The following is a 22,749-nucleotide window of genomic DNA, read 5'->3' on the forward strand; positions in this document are numbered from 1 at the left end:
ATGACGGTCACACGGATTTGGCTGTTTTGCGTAGAAGCACTCGTCCAAGAACACTCACGTGGAAGTTACGAGAGGGGCAAGAGGGATAAAATGCATGTGCATGCAATGAGTGGAAAACAGTGTGTGATTGTAATTGGTCTCTCTCTCCTTTCTGTTATTCCTCCTCCTTTCTCTGGTAATTCTGTTCTGTTATCGTTTCCTTTTCGGAACCACACTTCTGCTGTATTGTTTTCTGATGAACTTCGCAATGCAATTTACTGATTAATACCAGAAGAATTTCCCATATTTTGTTGTATTCATTTTATTTCCTGAGATAAGGTGTGACAAGGTGCTCTCGTTGAGAGACGATGGCAGAGAATACGAGGCTGAAGGAGTTATCAAATGACCTGAAGAGTCTGCAGCTTGATATGCAGTGCATGCGCGACATTGTGGAGAGAACAGAGACTGAGAGCAAGAATATGCGTGAGTTAGTAGAACGAATAGAGGCTGCCAGTAATTCACGTTTGGAGCGCTTGGAGAAGGCTATTGGTGATTTCCTCCAAGCTCCGAATCCTAGAGTTGATAAGCTTGAGGCCACTATAGAGAATTTGGTGCGACAACCCAATCCTCGGCATGAGAAACTTGAAGCTAGAGTTGAGACTCTGGTTCGAATGGTTGAGGCTACACAAAGAGATAATGAAGCACGCAAGGTGTTGCAAATAGGCAGCTCAGATGGAGGAAGCGGAGCGAACAGCTACATGAATCAGCGACAGGTAAAAATCGATTTCCCTCGGTTTGATGGCACTGACCCCCATGGATGGATTTTCCGTGCAGAGCAGTACTTCGCATTTTATCAGATGACCACGCCTCAGAGAATTATTTTGGCATCAATTCATATGGATGGAGCGGCAATACCCTGGTTCCAGATGATGCTAAAATCGAACCTACTAACTACATGGGAAAGTCTCACCCAAGCTATTGAAGCTCATTTCGGCCCTACGCAATTCGAACATCCGAGATCACAGTTATTCAAGCTTACTCAGACAGATTCATTGGACTCCTACCACCAACAATTTATGACTCTTGCTAATCGAACTGAAGGAGTGACTGACGACGCTCTTTTGGATTGTTTTGTTGGGGGTCTTAAGCCAAAGTTACGTCGAGAAGTGGTTGCTCGTTCTCCGGGAAATTTATTGAAGGCAGTAAGCCTAGCTCGATTGTTTAATGAGAAATATCATCTGGGAAATTGGGTAAGCAAGGGCAAGGGACACATTGGTGTGGCTGGAAATGCCGTCCCTCTATCAAATAAGCCTGTCACAACAACGACGGCTGTTGCGGGGTCGTCTTTCATTAAACCATCGACTGTTCCATTACTGCCCACACCCAATATTAAGCCATTGACGGCTGTACGTAAAATTACACCCGCAGAAATGCAGATCCGGCGAGAGAAAGGTTTGTGTTACACTTGTGATGAGAAATTTTCTCCAAATCACAAATGCATGAATCGACAATATATGTGGTTGCAAAATGAAGATGATAAAGAGGAACCGGAGTCCCCACCGTCCCTTACAGCTACAGATACGCCAAAAATAGAGGACACAGCTACCTACCATCACATCTCACTACAGGCTTATAATGGGACTGCAGGGCGAACTACAATACGGTTCTCTGGGATAGTCAAGGGCATGTCCGTACAGGTCTTGCTTGATGGCGGAAGTTCTGATAGTTATATTCATCCCAGAGTAGTTAAACACCTCAAGGTACCGGTGGAGCCAATTAAGTCCATGAAGGTTTTGGTAGGAAATGGACAATTAATGCAAGGATTGGGCTTGGTAAGGGAACTTCCAGTCCAAATCTGTGGACAAGTGATTTTGATTTCTGCATATGTCCTTGAGATAGCCGGATCAGACATTGTGATAGGCTCGGATTGGCTCGCTACCCTTGGCCCACATGTGGCAGACTATAGTAATGCCACAATCAAGTTTTTGGCCCATAATAATTTCGTCACTTTAAAAGGGCAAAAGGATGCTAGGTGTGAGATGACCCAACTCCACCAACTTCATCGAATTCATATGACAAAAGGCATCAGTGAAGTGTATCTGGTGCAGATGATGGCCTTGGAAAGTTTATTAAGTCTTGACAAGTCCGACGTATTGCAAGAAGATTTGGATACTGTGCTTTCTAAATACTCAATTGTTTTTGAGACCCCACACGAGCTTCCACCCTCAAGGGAATGTGACCACAGAATTATTTTACAACCAGGAACAGGGCCTGTTAAGGTCCGCCCGTACCGCTATCCTTTTAGTCAAAAGGCAGAAATTGAACGTATGGTTGAAGAGTTGTTACAAGATGGATTTATTCAGCCAAGTGTTAGCCCGTTCTCAGCGCCTGTACTCCTGGTTAAGAAAAAGGATGGTTCCTGGAGAATGTGTGTTGATTACAGAGCTCTGAATGCGATCACAGTAAAAGACTCTTTTCCTATGCCAACAGTGGATGAACTTTTAGATGAGTTAGGTGGCTCAAAATATTACTCAAAGCTTGATCTTCGTGCTGGTTATCACCAAGTTCGGATGCATGAAGCAGACCGAGACAAAACGGCATTTCGAACTCATCAAGGATTGTACGAATGGCTTGTCATGCCATTTGGCCTCACCAATGCTCCTGCTACATTTCAAGCTTTGATGAATTCTGTTTTTAAAGCTTATTTACGCAAATTTGTACTTATATTTTTTGATGACATTCTTATATACAGTGCCACTTGGTCTCAGCATCTCGAACATATTGGGTTAGTGCTAGAGCAATTAGTTGCTCACCAATTATATGCAAAGAAATCAAAGTGTTCTTTTGGCCAGACACAAATTGAATATTTGGGTCATGTGGTAGCGGCAAATGGCGTGTCTATGGATCTTTCAAAAGTGGCAGCAGTACAACAATGGCCAACACCTGCAAATGTCTCCCAACTCAGGGGATTTCTTGGGTTGACCGGATACTACCGAAGATTCATTCATAAATATGCTTCGATAGCACAGCCCTTAACTCGATTATTGCAGAAAAATGGGTTCATTTGGACTAATGAGGCACAATCGGCATTCGACTTGCTTAAAAAAGCTTTGACCGAGGCCCCTGTTTTGGCTCTCCCAGATTTTTCTTTGCCATTTGTGGTTGAAACGGATGCCTCAGGGTGTGCGATTGGGGCGGTATTAAGTCAAAATGGACACCCTATTGTCTATTTCTCGAAACAACTTTCCTCTCAGATGCAAGCTCAGTCAGCCTATGTTCGGGAATTATTTGCTATCACGCAGGCTGTGGCAAAGTTTTGACATTATTTGTTTGGTCACCCTTTTGTTATTCGCACTGATCAAGAGAGCCTTAAACACCTTGATAAGCAGGTTCTTCAGACCCCTGAACAAGAGCTTTATCTACCCAAGTTACTAGGATACAGGTTTGCCATTGAGTATCGACCGGGTAAAACAAATTTGGCAGCTGATTCCTGTCCAGAGTGACTTATATGGCCATACAGCAACTCCACTCCTCATTATTTGATGACATAATCATGGCAGCTCGTCAGTCAGATAGACTTCAGCGACTCCGCACTCAAGTGCTTCAGGAACCAAGTTCTTATCCTAATTACCAAGTCATGGAAGGTGTCTTGTATTTCAAGAGTCGAGTGGTGGTGCCTCATGAGGATTCACACTTAGTCCAACGTATCTTGCAAGAATTCCATGCATCGATTATAGGAGGTCATGCCGGTGCATTTCGAACATTTCGCCGTTTAGCCGCTAATGTGTATTGGCCCACTATGCGAAGAGACGTTCAAGTCTTCGTAAAAGAATGTCTCACTTGTCAGCGTGCCAAAGTAGCTCAGATTTCTCCAGCTGGCCTTCTTTGCCCACTTCCAATTCCATCACAAATATGGGACTCCGTGGCAATGGATTTTATCACCTCTTTACCCCCTACACGTGGGTATACAGTAATCATGGTGATGATAGATCGCCTTTCTAAGTATGCACATTTTGCACCTTTGAGTGCCCATTACACTAGTAAACAAGTAGCTGAAGTATTTCTCTCCCATGTTATACGTCTGCATGGAATGCCACAGTCAATTGTATCCGATCGGGATAAAGTTTTCACAAGCTCCTTTTGGCGTGCCTTATGCCAGCTTCAAGGAATTCAGTTGCAAATGAGTTCAGCTTACCATCCAGAAACTGATGGCCAATCTGAAGCATTGAATCGTTGTGTCGAAATGTACTTGCGGTGTTTTGTCCAGGAGTGTCCTAAGCGTTGGTTAGAACTGCTACCATGGTCTGAGTTTAGCTACAACACCTCTTTTCACTCGGCTATTGGCATGACACCCTTTAAGGCTGTCTATGGCCGTGAACCACCCTTATTAGTTCGTGGGTACACCTCAGCTGATACACCTCCGGACATACATGCTTTACTGCGTGAACGTGATTTACTCCTCACTACTCTCAAGCTTAATCTACAATGTGCCCAGAACCGTATGAAACGTTATGCAGACCGTCACCGTCAGGAGGATACATTTCAGGTTGGAGACTTTGTGTTGGTCAAGCTGCAACCATATCGTCAGCACTCTGTTGCATTACGGAAACATCAGAAGCTGGGTTTTAAATATTTTGGTCCCTTCAAGGTCATTGAGCGGATTGGTACTGTCGGTTATCGTCTTGAACTTCCTCCAAGTGCTCGAATTCACACGGTGTTCCATATCTCCTTGTTGAAACGATGTTATGGGGATGTCACCTTGGCCTATGTACCACTTTCGTTGCTCGCAGATGTTGATGGCCCTCAAGTTCAACCTTTGGAAGTTTTACAAACGCGACAAGTTCAACACGATGATTCTTCTGTCACGCAGGCGTTAATCCGCTGGGAGGGTATTTCTGAGCCCACGTGGGAGGATTTACAATCTTTCCTGCATAATTACCCTGCTTTTGACCTTGGGGACAAGGTCACGCTCGTTGGGGAGGGCAATGTCACGTCCACTATATCGAGTCAGCAGATGATTGGTGAGCTGAACCATGACGTGGCGATACCCAATGACGGTCACACGAATTTGGCTGTTTTGCGTAGAAGCACTCGTCCAAGAACACTCACATGGAAGTTACGAGAGGGGCAAGAGGGATAAAATGCATGTGCATGCAATGAGTGGAAAACAGTATGTGATTGTAATTGGTCTCTCTCTCCTTTCTGTTATTCCTCCTCCTTTCTCTGGTAATTCTGTTCTGTTATCGTTTCCTTTTCGGAACCACACTTCTGCTGTATTGTTTTCTGATGAACTTCGCAATGCAATTTACTGATTAATACCAGAAGAATTTCCCATATTTTGTTGTATTCATTTTATTTCCTGAGATAAGGTGTGACAGGACATGAGGCAGAAAAAGCTTGCCATCTTTGATTCATTGTTCTTGCCACTCCCCTATTTTCTGATATGCAAGGGAAGTGTAACTCACACACCACACACACACTTTCCCCCTCAACACCTGGGGATTTGGCAGCACAATCTCCCCTTCTGAGGGGAGCATGGGGTGCCAATTGAGCTGCAAGGCTCTTGGCTTATGCTTTCAGAGTTTGACGTGATGGGAAGATGTGATTGTTTTTTTTTAATTATGAGAATTGATATTTTGCAAAACATATTTTGAAAATAAAAAAAAACTGGTTTAAATAATTATTCTTGAAAATTATATTTAAAAACTAAAAATGTAAAAAAAAATTGATAAATTGGTCCAAAAACATGTTTTGAGAATTGAAAAAAAAAACTTGCTTTCAAAGTTTGACCTAATGGGTGCATTCCTCTAGGATGTTTGAGACAATATTTAGAAGATAAGCAACATACTAGTTAGTGTGTTTCTTGCCTTTAACTAATGGGGCAGTGGTTTTTTGCCTTTAACTACTTCTTGTTGGTACGTGTCTTTGGTTTATTATGTTTTTACATTCTATTTGAATGAGAACATGTATTCTAGTTCATATTTAAAAAAAAAAAAAGTTTGATATAATGGGATGCTGCCAGTTCCAAGCAATGGGTTTCACTGATGTCTCACGAGCAGATCCTGACAACTAGAAAAGTAAGGGAGATGCTCTTAGCCTTACCCAGCAATATGGTGGTTCTACAGCTAACAATACTCCCAGAAGAACAAGAATTCATTAGTTTTGTTGTCCTTCACTTCTCAGACTAGCATGTTTCTCTTAAATTTAATCCCCCAACACTTTTTTGAATAACAAGAACTTAACTCTCAATTAACGAGCGAGATTAGTATAATGACATACTAATTACCTTTTTTTGTGTCTTAGAGTGAACTCAATTGTTGATATAATATATCAGACACCTCAAATATACATATAATCAAAAAGGCAAGGTCAAATACATTCTAAATTAGCATTTCTTCCACACTGTCGAATGTGTTCTGTTCCTTTTCCCTCCCTTTCTCTGGTATGTTGGTACATCAGCTTAACCTTCCGTAGATATATAAGGCTAATTGCGAATAAATATTACCAATACTCAACATACATGTTTTTGTCAATTCCCACTCTTTTTTTTTTTTATTCCATTGCCTGATATTCTAGAAAACGTGAGAGTATTATCACTTTCCATTTAAATTATTCGAACTCCAGTTATATGTGACTGATATTACCAATGATGACCTCAAGGGTATTTTAAGGATATCTTTGATATATTTATTTAACATGGCTGCATATATCAAGATTGGAACTTAAAACTTCAATTCAGGCAATAAAAAAAAAAGAATCTAAACTTCAAGACAAACTAATTTAACTTTATTAATCAACATATTTATTTACGGCGTACACATTCCACCTTTTTTCAGAGGGAGAATTTCAACTAGGGCCTCAGAAACAAATTAATTATATGCAAGATTCAAAAAATTCTGAAATACTTTTCCAAGCCCAAGGGCTGAAATTACAATTAATTTTGTGAGTCCATTTACCAAAATGCCCTTACCTTTTATTTTTTTTTAAAAAAAAAAGTGTCCTCTCACCTGCCACGGGAGCCACCAAGATATATGTTATAACTAGAAGAAATTGGGTTTTAAAAATTTGACAATCTTTTTTGTATGAATAAGTAATGTTTGAATATGTACAAATGATTGTTCTTATATATGCAATAAGATGTCCATGATTAATAAAAACCCATGAAAATATTTAAAAAATAAATTTATAACACATATTTTTTATTTAGCATAATATTGATAACTTGATAACATTGAAGGAACAAGTTATGAAAAGAACAAGTGATGTTCGAATATGTACGAAAGAATAAGTGGCTAAAGTATATTTTTTATTCTCTAATTTTTGAGTTCATAATTGGTTGGGTTTGACATATATACACACTAATTCATTCACTTTTTTTAATTATATATAGAATAAATTCAGTCACCAGGGATTCACTTTTTTTTGCCTTAAATTTCTTGAGGAAAAATTACTAGAATACACTTTTTATTTAGAAAAATGGAGTGACGCAGATCAAACGAGAAGCGAAGCATTGTTTATTTGGGACCTGACCGGCGCCTCTCTCCCTTTTATTCTTTCCTGTGCTCACTGGGATTTTGTTTCTATTTTTTTTTTCATTTTTTGTATTTTTTTTTTTTTGTTTCTAAAGGTGGGAGCCAAGTGTGAACTGCAAGAGGTTGTTTCGGAGGCAAATCCTCCTCATCATTCTTTCTCATTTTCTTCTCCTCACATCTTCACCCTTAGATTAAAAAAATGAATAATTTAAATTTAATTATTTTATAAAATAATTACCATTATATTACATTAAAAAATAAACAAATAAATTTTAACATGCACAGTTTATAAGTACAATAAAATAAATAAATAAAATTAATTTATAATTCTTAATAATAGTATACAGCTATAAGGTGTGTGCTGCATTGGTTAAATTTCAACAGTTTAAATTTTTATTTATTTATTTTTATATAGTATTATGATAATTTTTTTTTTGTAAAACAATTAAATCTAAACAATTCATTTTGTTATTTAAGGAGGAGATGGGATGAGGAGGGGGAAAAAAAAAAAGGAGAAAGGGGATGAGGAGAGGATCCGGACCCTTTTCCATGCTTTTCTACTATTTATTCGCTAGTTAAAAACAACTACTAGTATTTTTTTGGGAAGAATTACATCAAAAAACCTAGAAAAAAATTTATTTACAAACAAGAACTAATAAGAAGTGTATTATTGTTAAAATAAAAATATTGACTTATTTTTTTAATGGAACTTATTATTAGTCTTTATCTGTAAATAAATTTCTTAGCAATTCTTTGAATGTGATTTTTTTATTTTTTAAGAGAGAAAGAGTGCAAGAGGGTGGGGGTAGAGGAGGAGAGAACTTTGTAATCAAGCTGCTACTAGTGCTGGAGACGAAATACACCTAGCCTTTAAAAATGGAGTTCTTGGACTCAACTTTGGAGCTGTTATATGGTGCCAACAATGTGATGAGATTTAAACAATTCAAATTTAAATTTTTTTATTTTTATTAAAATAAAAATTATAAAATTTTAATGAATCTATTTTATTTCCCCACAATATAAATTTAATTTAAATGATCCAATTAAATATTAAATTTTTAAATTTTTTATAAATTAATTATTCAAATATATTCTGTACAGTTTATATTTAATATTAAAATGTCTTAAAAATTTTTATTTTGGTAAATATAAGAAAAGAAATAAAAATAATCTCTAAACTGACACTTTCAAAAAAATATTGTGAGCTGAAAATTTTAAATCTAGACCATCCATATTACATTTTGATAGTAAGTTTGTAAAAATTTGAAAATTTTAATATTAAATTAAATCATTCAAATTAAAATCTTTGTTGTCCATATTAATGATTAAATAGATTTATTAATTTTTTTATAATTTTTATTTTAATAAAAATAAAAAATGAAACTTTTAAATTTGGACGGTCAAAATTTCATCACTTTGATAAGCATTATGTAGCTCCTGATAAGCACTGAAACCATTATGCTTCCCTCATGCAATATCCTAATTTATATTTTGAGGATTTAAGTAACATTAAAATGAAATTATTCCATGGAAATTGGGAATTATCGTGTAATTATGTGAATAAAAATAATTTACTTTAAAATGGATTAAATTTTAAGGATTTTTCTTTGAAGTCATAATTTTTAGGAAAAAAAAATATAACTGTAGAATTAAATTAAATCTTTTAAGATATTTTTTCAACTTAACATATTATAACTATCTTAATGTTATAGAAATTTTATTAGAACAAAAATATACAAAATTAATTCAATTTTTAAAATTTTTTGAGTGTCAAGGAATAAAAATGTTGGATTGAATTTAAAATAGAAAACCAGAAGAAGTAGAGGACAAAATCGAGTGGGAAAGCAAAAAAAAAATTCAAAAAATTTGGGCCACGGCAAATACCCACCCAAAACGATATGGCCCACGTCTTGAATTTTAATAACCCACACCCACTTCAAAAATTCAATTCCGTTTCTTCCCACACGGCGTCTTTCCTCTTCCTCCCAAAACAGTGCGCCTCACAAGCGAAAACAAAGCATGCGTCCGAGAGATGGAGAGTTCAAAAGGGAAACTTCATTATAAGATACTTTTAAGATAATTTGAAGCTTTTTAAAATTAAGTATATTTTTAAAAAAAATGTTAAAGTCTCTTTTCTACCTTATTCAGGGCCTTGTCAAAGGATTTTAAGGCTTAGGACGAAATGAGTAAAATGGACTAACGTAGTAACATATGATAATTCGTTGCTTCTCATACTTTCTATTTGATTTTTTTTTTTCACCTCTAGTAATATAAAAAAAATTAACGTTTAGTATTTTGTATTTAAAAAATAAAGCTTGGATTAAAAAGGAACAAACACACTTTATAGCCAGTAGTATAGAGACGAAAATACAAAGCCTTCACTCAATTGTGCATGCTCCAATGCTTTGGTTGAATCCAAAAATATTTAAAAAAAGAAGACGATTGCAGCAAAAGAAGTGCCTAATGACCTATGCTTTTCTTTAGGCTATAGAATAGAAATAAGAAAAGAGGAAAAGTAGAAGAGTGAAGACAAAAAGTGAGAGAGTTAGAGATGATGATGTCAGAATGAGAATTGTAGAAAGAAAATAAATAATAAGTAATGACTAGATTAGGGTCAATCCAATAAATAAATATTATTTTGATAATATAAAAAGGTTTTCAATTGAAGAAAGAATTGAGGTTTTATTTTTTTTTTCATTTGACATTATTTATGTAATAGAATAAATACAACTATTTATTCTATACATATTAGGAGTATCTAGGGCTCTTTTTGTGGGGCCTTAAGCAATTGTCTTACTTGCTTATAGGCTCTCACAACCTTGACCTTATTTTTCAAATTATTTATTGTGAAAGAATTAGAGCTTCTACGTTTTCAAATTTTGGATAATTCTAACCAATTAGTTTGAGACTAAATATATTAATGGAGTTAGATTAAGTGTTTAATCAATTTCAATTTGTTCAAATGTTTGATTTAAAGAATTTGAGGTCATGGTTTTGCGATAAAGTGGAGGGTTTGAAGTGGTTAATGATATTCTAACCATTTCAATTCAAACTTAATGCTTGGATTATATTTATACATGTTGAAATTGAAGTTTAATCTATTTAGAATTTTCAATTTGAATTTAATTATAATTTTGAGTGATTTGAAAAAAAATAAAAATTGAGGAAATTGAAAATTAAGTGAGTGGATAATGAATTTGGTTAGATTAAACTTTAAATAAGTTAATGAAATCATTGAATATCAAAGGTTCCTAATACAATGAGTTTTGGAATTTTTGAAAGATATATCATATTATGGAAGAGAATTGATTATTTTAAATTGCCTAAATTATAGATTAACTCTAATTTATTGACTGAAGGATTAGAGGTAAACATAATCTATAAAAATTCTTTTGCTTTTGTGGACTTTCTGACTCGGGCAATTTCATTTTTCGGCCAACCGGGCCATTCTTTTCTGATCAACTTCTGCCGTTGAGAAATGGGCTTTGCATGGCCCAATATTAAGAGGCCCATTATTGCACCTATCAAATCTCAATCGCTATGTGGCTACTTGTATCTCCTTATTACCCTTTCTTCTCTCCCCACTCATTAATATTTAATCCTCGTTCTAAAAAGTAAAAATTTTGGAAGGTTAATATAAAAAACAGAAAAACAATTTCCTGCTGTGCCTTATAGAACTTGACAAATAAACCTATTTGCAGAAATAACCGTGCTTGCGTTGATGCCTTCCACTTTAATAATATGGAGAATTTCCCGGGGGGGGGGGGGAGGAATCATTTCAAGAGAAATCAAGAAATAAGTTGAAAAATTATTTCATATGTTAATCGTTATTTTAAGTAAAAAGAATGTGATGAAATGTGAGTTAAAATTAAGGTACAAATTCTTTTGTTGTACAGAAAATGTTCCTCCTTAGTTGATTCAGAAGACTAAAAACAACCTTGTTGTTCAAGAAAGTAGAAAGAGAAATCCCTTAAGTTTTCTTAATTACTGAAATTTGAAAACATTATAATATCAATCAATCTTTATTGAGAGAGGTGCCCAACCATGTCTCGAACATTATTACATCTAATAGGAGAATATATGTAAAGAATCAAACAACAAAAAACAAAAGCAATTATTACTTTAAACATTTTATCAAAAGTTCTAATAGGTACTTAAATTCTAATCAACAATAGTTGTGAAAAGAAGCAACAGCAGCTAAGTATGCGCAAGTTACATATGCCTAATTATAGTTGCACATTTAATCATATTTCGTCATGATATATTCAGATAGATATAAACATTCCAATCCAAGAAACCCAAAATCTTTTGAATTTTTAATTTCATAGGAAAAATCTAATTCAATTTTCAATATGTACTTCGTAAAACTCTGTTTGAAAAATATAATTTGTATTGAGCAATACTTTTTTTTTAATTATCACTTTCTCTATTTATTACATCAATATCAAACCACACTCTTATATATTCTACCAAAAAAAAAAAGCACTTTGGATTGTTTATTTAACTTGGTTGCCCCAGGCCAGGCAACAACCTCACTCTGTCACTTGTCATCTTTAATCGTGTGAAAGCTCCTGGCTTATAATTTAATTGTATTATTTTTCACAATCCTTTAATTTTAACTACGGACACCAGAGTTAACTAATTAAAAACCATAAAAAAGCATATATTTTTTAAATATGTAAATTAATTAAAAAAGTAGGTTGTTTTCATAAAAGATTTACTTTGTTAAAATATACGAAACTCATATGAACTTTAAATTAGTTGTATAAAATTTACTTACTTTAAAATTAACCTTGATAAAAAATAATAATAAAAAAATAAAGGATTAAAGAGATTGATTTTAAATTTTTCAAAGAAAAAAAAGATTTCATATAATTGACTCAAAATTTAATGAGCTTTGTATAGTTTAATTTATTTATAATAATAAAAACTTTTCATTAAGAATAATGAAGAGGGGCTTGCGTGCGTTCATGAAAAAAATCAATGCATCATCACGTGATTCTCATCTTCTGGTCTTTCTGGTGTACGTAACGCCCGTCACTGCTTTCTCTTTTTGGCACAGAATAGGAGGGCTTTACGTTCTTCAATCATAACTTAGGAATATAATAATCTTAGCCAACCAACTTCAAACGTACTGTAATTTTTTTTTTTTTTGGGTTCGTGAACAGATGTGTTTTTTTTTTATTTGTTTCCGGGAAAAGTGTCATTTTGTTTCCTAGAACAGGGATTGCAAAATGTTCCTACAAACCAGTTAAATCATTGGCTATAATTTCTATTCATAAAATAGGTTTATAATATTTATGATTTGATTCATAAACAAATTATAAATATCACCCTAATTTTTACACATTAATTCCACCACAATTATACTCCTAAATCTTAAAACTTTAATATAAATATATCATTTTATTTAAATTTAATTAAATAATGATCATATATTTTTTATATATATATATATATATATGTATATGTATATGTATATATGTATGCATGTATGTGTGGCTCCATATTGGATTTTATTTCCAGCACAATACAAGACAAAACTGCAATCTAACTAAAACAGGCATCGAAATAAACAAAACGTTTAATGGGGGAGGCCAGGTAATTATGTTGGGTTCAGTTATTTATGATAGAAAGACATCAATTTGTCTATTATATACAAAGCCTGGCTTGCTGAGAGGGATTTATTAATATATATATATATATATATATATGCTAATCATTCAAGATGAGCTATTGTTAGAGTTACAATTATAATTATATACTTCCTTCATCTTAAATTATAAGACATTTTTAGACAAAATCTTACATACTAATAAACATAATTAAATACATTCAATAACTTTATCTTTCCAAAACAAAAATATAAACTTCTAAAAATACTCATATTTAATATATTGAAAAGAGAAGTGATATAAATTAATTATAGAGAAAGAAAGGGTAATATTAAAATTGATACATTTAATAAAACCTCAATCTACTCAAAATGTTTTATATTTTGAGGCAGAGAAACTTTTCCAAAAGTGCCCTAGTATTATAATATCTAAATATATATATAATACTCCCTCCAATCCCATTTATAAGGCACATTTTAAAAAATTTATTTGGTCCCGTTTATAAGTTATAGTGTGAATTTTTAGATAATATTGAAAAAACAACTATGAGTCTTTACATTTTTTCGGTGTTTTCAGTCCATAAAATTTTATTCTTTGATATTTCAAGCCCCTCCAAGGTCAAGGGACCTAGAACACCAAAATAAATGTATGAATCTATGACAAAATACGAATAAAGTATAAATATCTAAAGTTATATTTTTTCAGTAATATTTAAAATGTATTTTGAAAATTACACTTTATGAGAGAGAAAAAGTAACATGATATTATTTGTTTAGATTTGTTACATAGGGATATATTTAAAATTTTATATATTTTTATTCCTTTTATTTTTTTATACTAATATTGACGAGGGTGGTAAAAATAATTTATAAAAAAACATGAAAGAGTAATTACTACATAAAGGGAAAAAGACCCACGGGGTACGGGGTACCGGGTAGAGGCACTAAAAACGTCCAAATCAAATAGTTCACGGAACTCCCAGTTTAGGTCTTAGGAATATATGCAAATTAATATATATAGGCCACAATCCAAGTTGATCTTTTTTTTTTTAAAAAAGTCAATATTATTAAATTAAAAAATATAAATGCTGAAAAGCTTAATGAAAGATATGTGGTAAGCGACCAGATGTCTTCAAACATAGCTGACAAAGACTTTTTTGGATATGGAATTTCAAGAAAAACTACAACCGCAAGTGATCATGACCAGCCTCCACCATTCATGCGGACACGAAAGAAATTTGTAAAATTGATTAAGGGATCATGTTAAGAGGTAACGTTCCTTTCTCTCTGTTTTTTTTTTTTTTTTAAACCAACTGACTTGTTAGTATCGTTGTCGAGAAAGTCACAGAGATCAATGTAAAAATATTGTATACTTTCTCTATTAAAAAATATAAAATATTTTTAATTTAATTTTAACTTTCAATAAAATAATTATTTATTTTAAATTAATTATATCGTTTCATATTTGTTATTATTTAATAGAGTATTTCACTCTTAAATAAATATAAAGTGATTGAGTTAACAGAGATACTTTAAAAAAAATAATTATATCTTGAAAGATTTAAAATATATTTTTTAATATCCAACCTCTCAAAAAAAATATCTTACATTTTTTAGCGAATATGTGTGTGTATAGGGTGGGGATCTGTCTTAATCAAATCAAGATTAATTTTTCTAAACAAAAAAACATTATTTTGAAGTTCACAAAAAAACTTAATTTAATAATTTTAACAAAAAATAAAATTTTATTAAAACCATGTTTTCATTTTTATTACTTTCAACAAAATTTTTATATGTGTAAAAAATTATTTAGAAGCGTAATGATAACAAATATTTTGTTCTTATTTTGACCCTTAATATAGTAAGAGAATATGATATTCATTTATTTTTGTTGGTTTTGCAATTTTTTGAAATTTCTAGGTTTTATAAATAAAAGTTCTATTTTCTAACATGTTCGTTTACATGTAAATTAATTTTGACTTATAAAAATTATATAATTTATTTTAAAGTTATGTATGTGATCATTTAATAAAAATGAAAAAGTATCAAGAAAAGTTTTCATATTTACTGTCAACCTTAAACAGAATTACCTTCAATAGAAAAATACATTTGAGCAATAAAAATATATATAATTACTTAATTTTTTTTAAAAAAATTGGGATTTTAACATTTAGGAATTAACAAATCTAATGAATCAAATTATAAAAATTCAATTCAAACAAAATAAATTTTATAAATCTAATTTAAAATTGAGAAATACTATAAGAATCTACAGGTTTATTTTTCCAAGACTATATCACAAGTTTGGAAGTTAAAAGATTTTTCAAGTCAACTGAAGATTCTTACCAATTATTATTAAATATCAAACAATTTTCAACCTAATTTGTCTGTTTTCATAGATTCAAAATATTTAACAAATACTCCTTCCGTCTCTATATATAAGACATTTTTTAAAAAATTTTGTCTCTGAATATAAGAAGTTATCAACATATTTTTAATGAATAGACCATTATACTTCTATTATATTGGAAAGGAAAAAAGATAAATACTCATGAATTTACTTAAAAACATTTATTTTTTATTTACAATAATAATTAAGGACAAAACTGAAATATTAATGTGCTTTTAAGTAGGTAACTAACTTTTATTGATTTGCATGATTAGGTTAAAAACATATTATCGCTGGCCGGCGGGTGCTGCCTCGCTCTGTGCCTCTACCTTTCTTCTCAATCTCAAAATCCATGCTCGAGAGTCGGCACTCGATCTTCATCTTTCTTCACTAAATCCAAACCCTCAACTCTGAGCCTTCGACTCCTGCTCATACTGCGCTAGTGTTGATGAAAGTTATTGATTAGAAATTTTGGATTTTATAAAAGTCTTGATTTTTTTCTTATTATGAAAATGATACGTAAAAATGATTTTTTTTTTTGGGACGTTACAAAATTAAGTCTCCATTCTGGTGAATGAAATCCACGTGAAGAGAGATATGATTCATCACTTCAATTATATTTCTTGGAAGCCTTATTTTCTTATGGATATATGTGGCAATTTTGTCCAAGGTGTAAATGACGCTACTCAACCTATAAAGAAGTGAGTGATAGTGTGATTCATTACTTACATTGATTCTTTGCTACTTATTTTTACATTACAATAATTCATATATACACACGCAGACACGCTGATGCGTAATATTCATACCATTGAACGGTGATAGTGTGATATTTATTACAATAATTTTGTTTGTATTGGTGTTATGTTTTTGTTTCTTTGTTTAGAATTTAGAAAGCTGAGCACTATCAAGAGCTATCCTTAACTGCATCAGAGGGGCTAATCTTCATTTACAAAATATATCTATTCCTGGCATTCGACCCACGATGTAGTTAGATATGAACACCTTGACTTCTGATGAGCTTTTGATTTATGTTGACAAGGCTTTTGTGGGTTCTACGAATGCCAAGGGTTGTGGAGGACTAGTTAAAGATACCAAAGAAAATATCATTGAAGCTTTCATGCTCCGGTTAGAGGAGGGCAATAGTCTGACAGCGGATCTATGGTCGTGCTATATGGGGCTTAAGAGAGCTTGGGATATCAAATCTAAGCATGTCAAACTTTATGGTGACTATCATGAAGCCTTATCTCTGTTAAGAGTTACTACTTATGAACTTCATGAGAATGGAGAGATTATTATAGAGATTCAACAATTACTTCAAAGAACTTGGCAGGTTGATCTGATTTGCATTGGAAGGGAGTTTAACATCGAAGCTAATTTCTTAGCTAAACGTGCCTTATTGCTCCCTTTAGGACTCCACATAGTGGTTGGTGACTGCACTCCTTCGATCATGGAGGATTTTTAGTTTTCTTTTGTTGTTGTCTGTTTTTGTTTTTCTCTTGTATAAAAATAAAGAAAGAAAGCTGAACACTACCCAAACCCCTAAAAAAAATGTGTATGAAGGTGATGCTGAAACTAAAGCTACTCGCACACCCCTAAGGCCTTAATGTTTTTTTTAGTAAAACGAGGTTGTTTGTCCAAAATGGGCTGGTCAGCCCACCCAGACCTGTTTGTGGCCCATCCAACCCATTTGAAAAATGGGCTAAAATGGGCCACAAATCAGTATGGGATGGCCCAACCCATTTTAGACAAAACGAGACGAGACGAGCGGCCCAAAGGGTAACCCGTGGCCCGTCCTACTTGTTTATACCACCACATGGGCTATCCTGTCTTTATAGCCTACTCGATTTTTTAAATAAATGGACGGGTTTTAACTTGTCCGTTTTCACTGGGTACTAGCAGGTTTGGCAGGTCGTGGGTTCTCTGCTCAGCCTTAGGTGGAGTGGAGGATGGTGAGGGTGTGTGATATAGGGAGGCAACGCTTCTTCAATAACATGTTCTTGTATGTGTCTGTCGTACATGTCATAAAGTATTTTTAAGGGTTTAATTAAATGCCTTACAGACTTTTTGATTTTAATATCTAAGGACCAAAGATCTTCATTATTACGTATTGCTTACTACTTGAAGAATTTGATCTTCAATTGTCTTTATCTGTGGTGGCGCGGGTCATTATTTAACAAAGTCAAAAACGACGACCGGTCGTCAACGTCTGGGTGTGTCACAAATAAAATTTCAACTTTTTAAAGTATTGCTAAGAAGTAGATAGTGTGTATATTGCTTGTTATGTTAAAAGGTGAACATGCAATATTTTACCAAAATAAATAAAGATAAAAAGAAAAAAATTGACCTCTAATTTATAGATCTAGAAGTGTCTTTGATCTTTTTTTGGGTAATTTTTTAGTAATTTTATTGGATTGTGTTAGTTCATAATTAGGAATTCATTATAATAATCAATTTGTGGATTTAATGGTCACCACATTAAAAGTAGTTAATAATAATATACAATCATCTACAAATAAAATAAAAAATCAGATGGTAATTGGTAGCAAGGGAATGATTTTGATTAGGATTGTCTTGTCTCATTCCCCACACACACACCCAGATAGGTAGAGCGAGAGTGTGTGTGTTCTGGTAAATTGGTTCTCATTTTCTCAGCCATCGGAGGCCTCCAGGTAAGTAAAACCTCTTAAGTAAAATACATGGACCAAGAAAGAGAGATTTCATGGAGGAATGGGCCTTTAAGGGAATATTGGGCCAACCAAAGCCCATTCACCATCAACGTCAGGGATTAATGATTAATGAAATTAATATACATAATTTTAGTTACTAATAATCATAAATAATAAAAAAAATGATTTAATTTGGCTTTTCTCCCATATTGGAAGTTGGAGGTGCAACCAGTCTTTTGATTTTTCAACTTAAAAGGTACACACTTGGGGTTTAAACTTTAAACCCCCACCTTCCTCTAGAAAGTGAAAAGGTATCTTTGTGGTACATGGTCCACTATCTTGATATGACTAGCATAGTAATTTTAACTAACTACATTAAGAAATTTAATTATATAATCTAATCTAGCAATGAGTAATTCGGAAATTTGACTCATGAATTGTACTCTGTTTGAAAAAATCTAGTTTGTATTGAGCTATGCTTTTATATATATTTATATATAGTTGTGAGAGGTGGACATCCTCACCCTTCCACTTGTCATCTAAAATCGTCTGAAAAATCCTGGCTTATTTAATTGTATTATTATTTTCCATAATGCTTTAACTACGGACACCAGAGTTAATAACTAATTAAAAACCATAAGGAAAAATATAGATTTCTAAATATGTAAATCGATTAAGAAAGGGTAGCGTTACAGTTACGCACAGCAAATGGGAGAATCGTATTTTGTATTGATAGCATGAGCGTCTCAGTCCCAATTAGTACAAAGATACAAGCACGAACAAGAAGGAAAATGTTAAAAAAAAAAAAATCCCTCAAATATACAAATGACTATCAAGTCTCGGGAGGTGTGATAATTTATACTCCCTTCTATAGTATAAGCCTACGCATGAATATAAAGATTAATGGTAACACTTTATAAGCTAATTACTTTTTTAAAATATAAATATAAACTTTTAAAAAATATTTTTTGTTTAATATAATTTTAAATCTCCATACTTAATCATCACTCTATAATCTCAATTTTTTTCCACTTGAAGTTGAAAGTAATATTGAAAAAGCGTCATTAATGAAATCTTATTTTAGTAAAATTATTTTATATTTTGGGATAATGAAGTATTTCCTGTTGACGACACCGGCGGCAAACGTGTACACAGCAAACTCCTGATTGGTTGCTTGAGTCATGCCCGGAAGGACACTGTCCTTAAAAACTATTTCGGCACACCCTCGGACGTCCGGCAGTTCCCCAGAATTAAACAAGCATCTCCTCGGTGGAACGAGGAACAGAACAACGGAGACCAAATGTAAGCACAGGCGAACACAGACAGATTTACAGAGGGAGGAAGAGAGAACCCCGAAAACTCAAGAGGATCGTGTATCACTCTGTCTGCACCCATGACTATATATAGCCTGAAGGTGGACATGAACGTTGGGGGTTTACCACCGGATTAAAAGCTCGATTACACTCTTGTAAAAAATTGTTTAAAATCTTGTCTGGAAACGTTGGGAAAACGAACGTTTAGAAAATTTAATTTGTTTAATGATCAAAAAACGTTATTGGTTTGACTTCAAACTCCAGACAGCCAAAATTTGAGTTTCTCCGGCAAGCCAAAATAATTATTTATTTGTAAAAATAATCCGGTAAAAGGAACCCACTACCTCTTGAACTCGCGCGCAGGGGGGGCGAATCGGCTGATTTCAACTGCGATTGCCCTGAGTTGGCCTGTCTCATGTGCGCGAGGCCACTTCTCTTCCAAGCCATTTTACTAGCCCACTTCATTCCTTCGTATATATACACTAGGAGAGTCTTTCTTTTAATCAATGTGGGACTTTGACACACACACACACACTTTTGACACACATACTACAATCCCCCACATGTGTCAAAAGGATCTATGTTCGTCTGAGTTATTCACACGGAGGATAATCACTTTGAATTTGGTGTCTGTCAACTTGAACCAAACCTAAACTAATAAAACTTAGCACATAGAAAAGTCGGTGTAACTTTGTTATTGAACCAACAGATCTTGAGCATGTGCTAGAGGTCTTATTAATCGGATTATACCCCCACAGTCTCTACTGTTAACGACGATTTTGCACGTTATCGGCCATGCGCTCGCCTGGTTTTAACAAATGCTCTAGAGATTTTGCCACGATCTCATAGGAGTGGCCTCACTCCACATTTGTATAGTTGTTTTCATCAAGTGTATCTGCAATGAATACACCATCCGTAAGGACTATGAAAACATTAAGAGCTATTGCTCAGCCTCCGTTCAATACATTCTAGCACTTTCTCAAACCATAGGAAGGGACAAAATTCAATGCTAGCAGAACTAACAAGTGACTTGTTTTTACCATTGAACCTTCTTCATGGGATCTCTAATCACAAAGGTTGGGTTGCCATCACCGTTAATTTCAAACAGGCTTAAGTCCCATTCCCCTCGACGTTTCAATAATAAATTTCTTCCCTAGGGTTTAGTTAACGAATCCGCCAGATTTAATTCTGATCTCACATAATCGATTGAGATGACCCGTCTTTAAGCAGCTGCCTTATAATATTATGTCTCAATCGAATATATCTACTTTTGCCATTGAAGGTCTTATTTTAGCCGTTGCTATTGCAGACTGGCTATCACAATGTAAAGACACTGATGGTGTGGGCTTTTCACCTATTGGAATACTTGCTAAGAAGTTTTTCAACCACTCAGCTTCACTCCCAGCCAGCTCCATTGCAATGAACTCAGAATCCCTTGAGGATTTTGTGTTAATCGTCTGTTTTGCAGACTTCCAGGTTATTGCACCACCACCAAGAGTGAATATATAACCACTAGTGGATTTTGTCTCTTCTGAATCCGAAATCCAGTTAGCATCACTGTATCCTTCCAATACAGTGGGAAAACCACTATACAATATACCATAATTCATGGTACCTCTCAAATATCTTAAAACTCTCACCAGAGCCTCCCAGTGTTTACTACCTGGACAGTGAGTATATCTACTCAATCTGCCTACAGCATAAGCTATATCAGGCCTAGTAAAATTCATCAAATGCAAAAAATTCCCAATAATCTGTGCATACTCAGATTGAGCAACTGGGTCACCCTTGTGTTTTTTTAATTGCACACTCGAATCATAAGGAGTACTCAGAGGAGCATCTTCAAGATGTCCAAACTTTTTGAGGATCTTCTCAACATAATGTTCGTGGGAAAGCAAGATTTCATTTTCATTCCTTATAATTTTTACACCCAAGATTACCTTGGCTTCACCCATATCTTTCATATCAAAATTTGAAGAAAGAAAATTTTTTGTTTCATTAACAACACACATACTAGAGCCAAAAATTAGCATATCATCCACATACAAGCATATAATCACACATTCATTATTCACAAACTTTGTATAAACACATCTTTATACTTCAACAGTAGAAAATCCACCAGTTGTCAAAACTTGATCAAGTTTCTCATGCCATTGCTTAGGCGCTTGTTTTAAGCCATATAAAGACTTCACAAGTTTACAAACTTTATTTTCTTGCCCAGGAATCACACATCCTTCAGGCTGTACCATGTATATTTCTTCTTCTAAATCGCCATTTAAAAAAGCAGTTTTAACATCCATTTGGTGAACAAAAAGTTTGTAAATTGAAGCCAAAGCAATAAGAACTCTTATAGAAGAGATTCTAGTCACAGGAAAAAATGTGTCAAAATAATCTATATTTTCTTTTTGAGTAAAACCTTTGGCCACAAGCCTTGCTTTATACTTATCAATTGAACCGTCTGGAAAATATTTTTTCTTAAAATCCATTTACACCCAATAGCCTTAGCTCCTTGGGGCAAATTTGATAAAACCCAATTTTATTTTTCCTTAAAGAATCAATTTTAATTTCAATTGCTTCTTTCCAAAATTTGGCATCAGGAGAAGAAATGGCTTCATAAAAATTTAACGGTTCATCTTGTACTAAATAAGTGTAAAAATCATCTCCAAAACTTGTTTCTTTCCTTTGTTTTTTACTTCTCCTTAAAACCAAATCCTCATTTAAATTTTGTTCAAACTCTGAATTCTTAACAGGTTTAGAAACATGCTTAATTTTCAAAGGAAAAATATGTTCAAAAATTCAGCATCCTTAGTCTCTACAATTGTGTTTGGTCTAAAACATCACTTTTTAAAACTAAAAAATGATACGCTGCACTTTGTTCAGCATATCCAATAAACATACAATCAGAAGTTTTAGAGCCAATTTTTCTCTTTTTAGGATCAGGCAATAAAACTTTTGCAAGACACCCCCACACTTTCAAATATTTTAAGTTTAGAGTAAACACTTTCCATAACTCATAAGGTGTTTTCTTTGTTTTCTTATGAGGTATCCTATTTTGTAAAAAAATGTAGATAAAAAAATAGCTTCTCCCCACAAGTTATCAGGGGCAGAAGAACTCACAAGTAAAGCATTCATCATTTCTTTTAATGTTCTATTTTTTTCTTTCTGCAACACCATTAGACTCGGGAGAATAAGGAGGGTGTTATCTCATGTATAATTCCTTCTTTTTCACAAAAATCATTTAACAAATATA

The 22,749-nt window shown here is 33.6% G+C and overlaps 1 protein-coding gene across 1 annotated transcript; it reads left to right on the forward strand.

The window, feature by feature from the left end:
- Positions 1-347: 347 nt before the first annotated feature.
- LOC129319639 (uncharacterized) lies at positions 348-3,482 on the forward strand. Its single transcript, XM_054964732.1, has 2 exons — positions 348-3,287; positions 3,369-3,482. The coding sequence occupies exons 1-2, from the start codon at positions 348-350 to the stop codon at positions 3,480-3,482; spliced, it is 3,054 nt and encodes a 1,017-aa protein (XP_054820707.1).
- The last annotated feature ends 19,267 nt before the right edge of the window (positions 3,483-22,749 follow it).

This window comes from Prosopis cineraria, unplaced genomic scaffold, assembly GCF_029017545.1.
Source record: "Prosopis cineraria cultivar Desert tree isolate PC_DT_omini unplaced genomic scaffold, ASM2901754v1 PC9, whole genome shotgun sequence".
Lineage (NCBI taxonomy): Eukaryota > Viridiplantae > Streptophyta > Magnoliopsida > Fabales > Fabaceae > Prosopis > Prosopis cineraria.

Excerpts from the sequence above, each read along its gene's own strand:
- LOC129319639 (XM_054964732.1), top strand. The coding sequence starts at position 348 with ATGGCAGAGAATACGAGGCTGAAGGAGTTATCAAATGACCTGAAGAGT. Across the intron at positions 3,288-3,368 it reads TTGCTATCACGCAGGCTGTG|GTTCTTCAGACCCCTGAACA; the intron begins GCAAAGTTTTGA and ends CTTGATAAGCAG.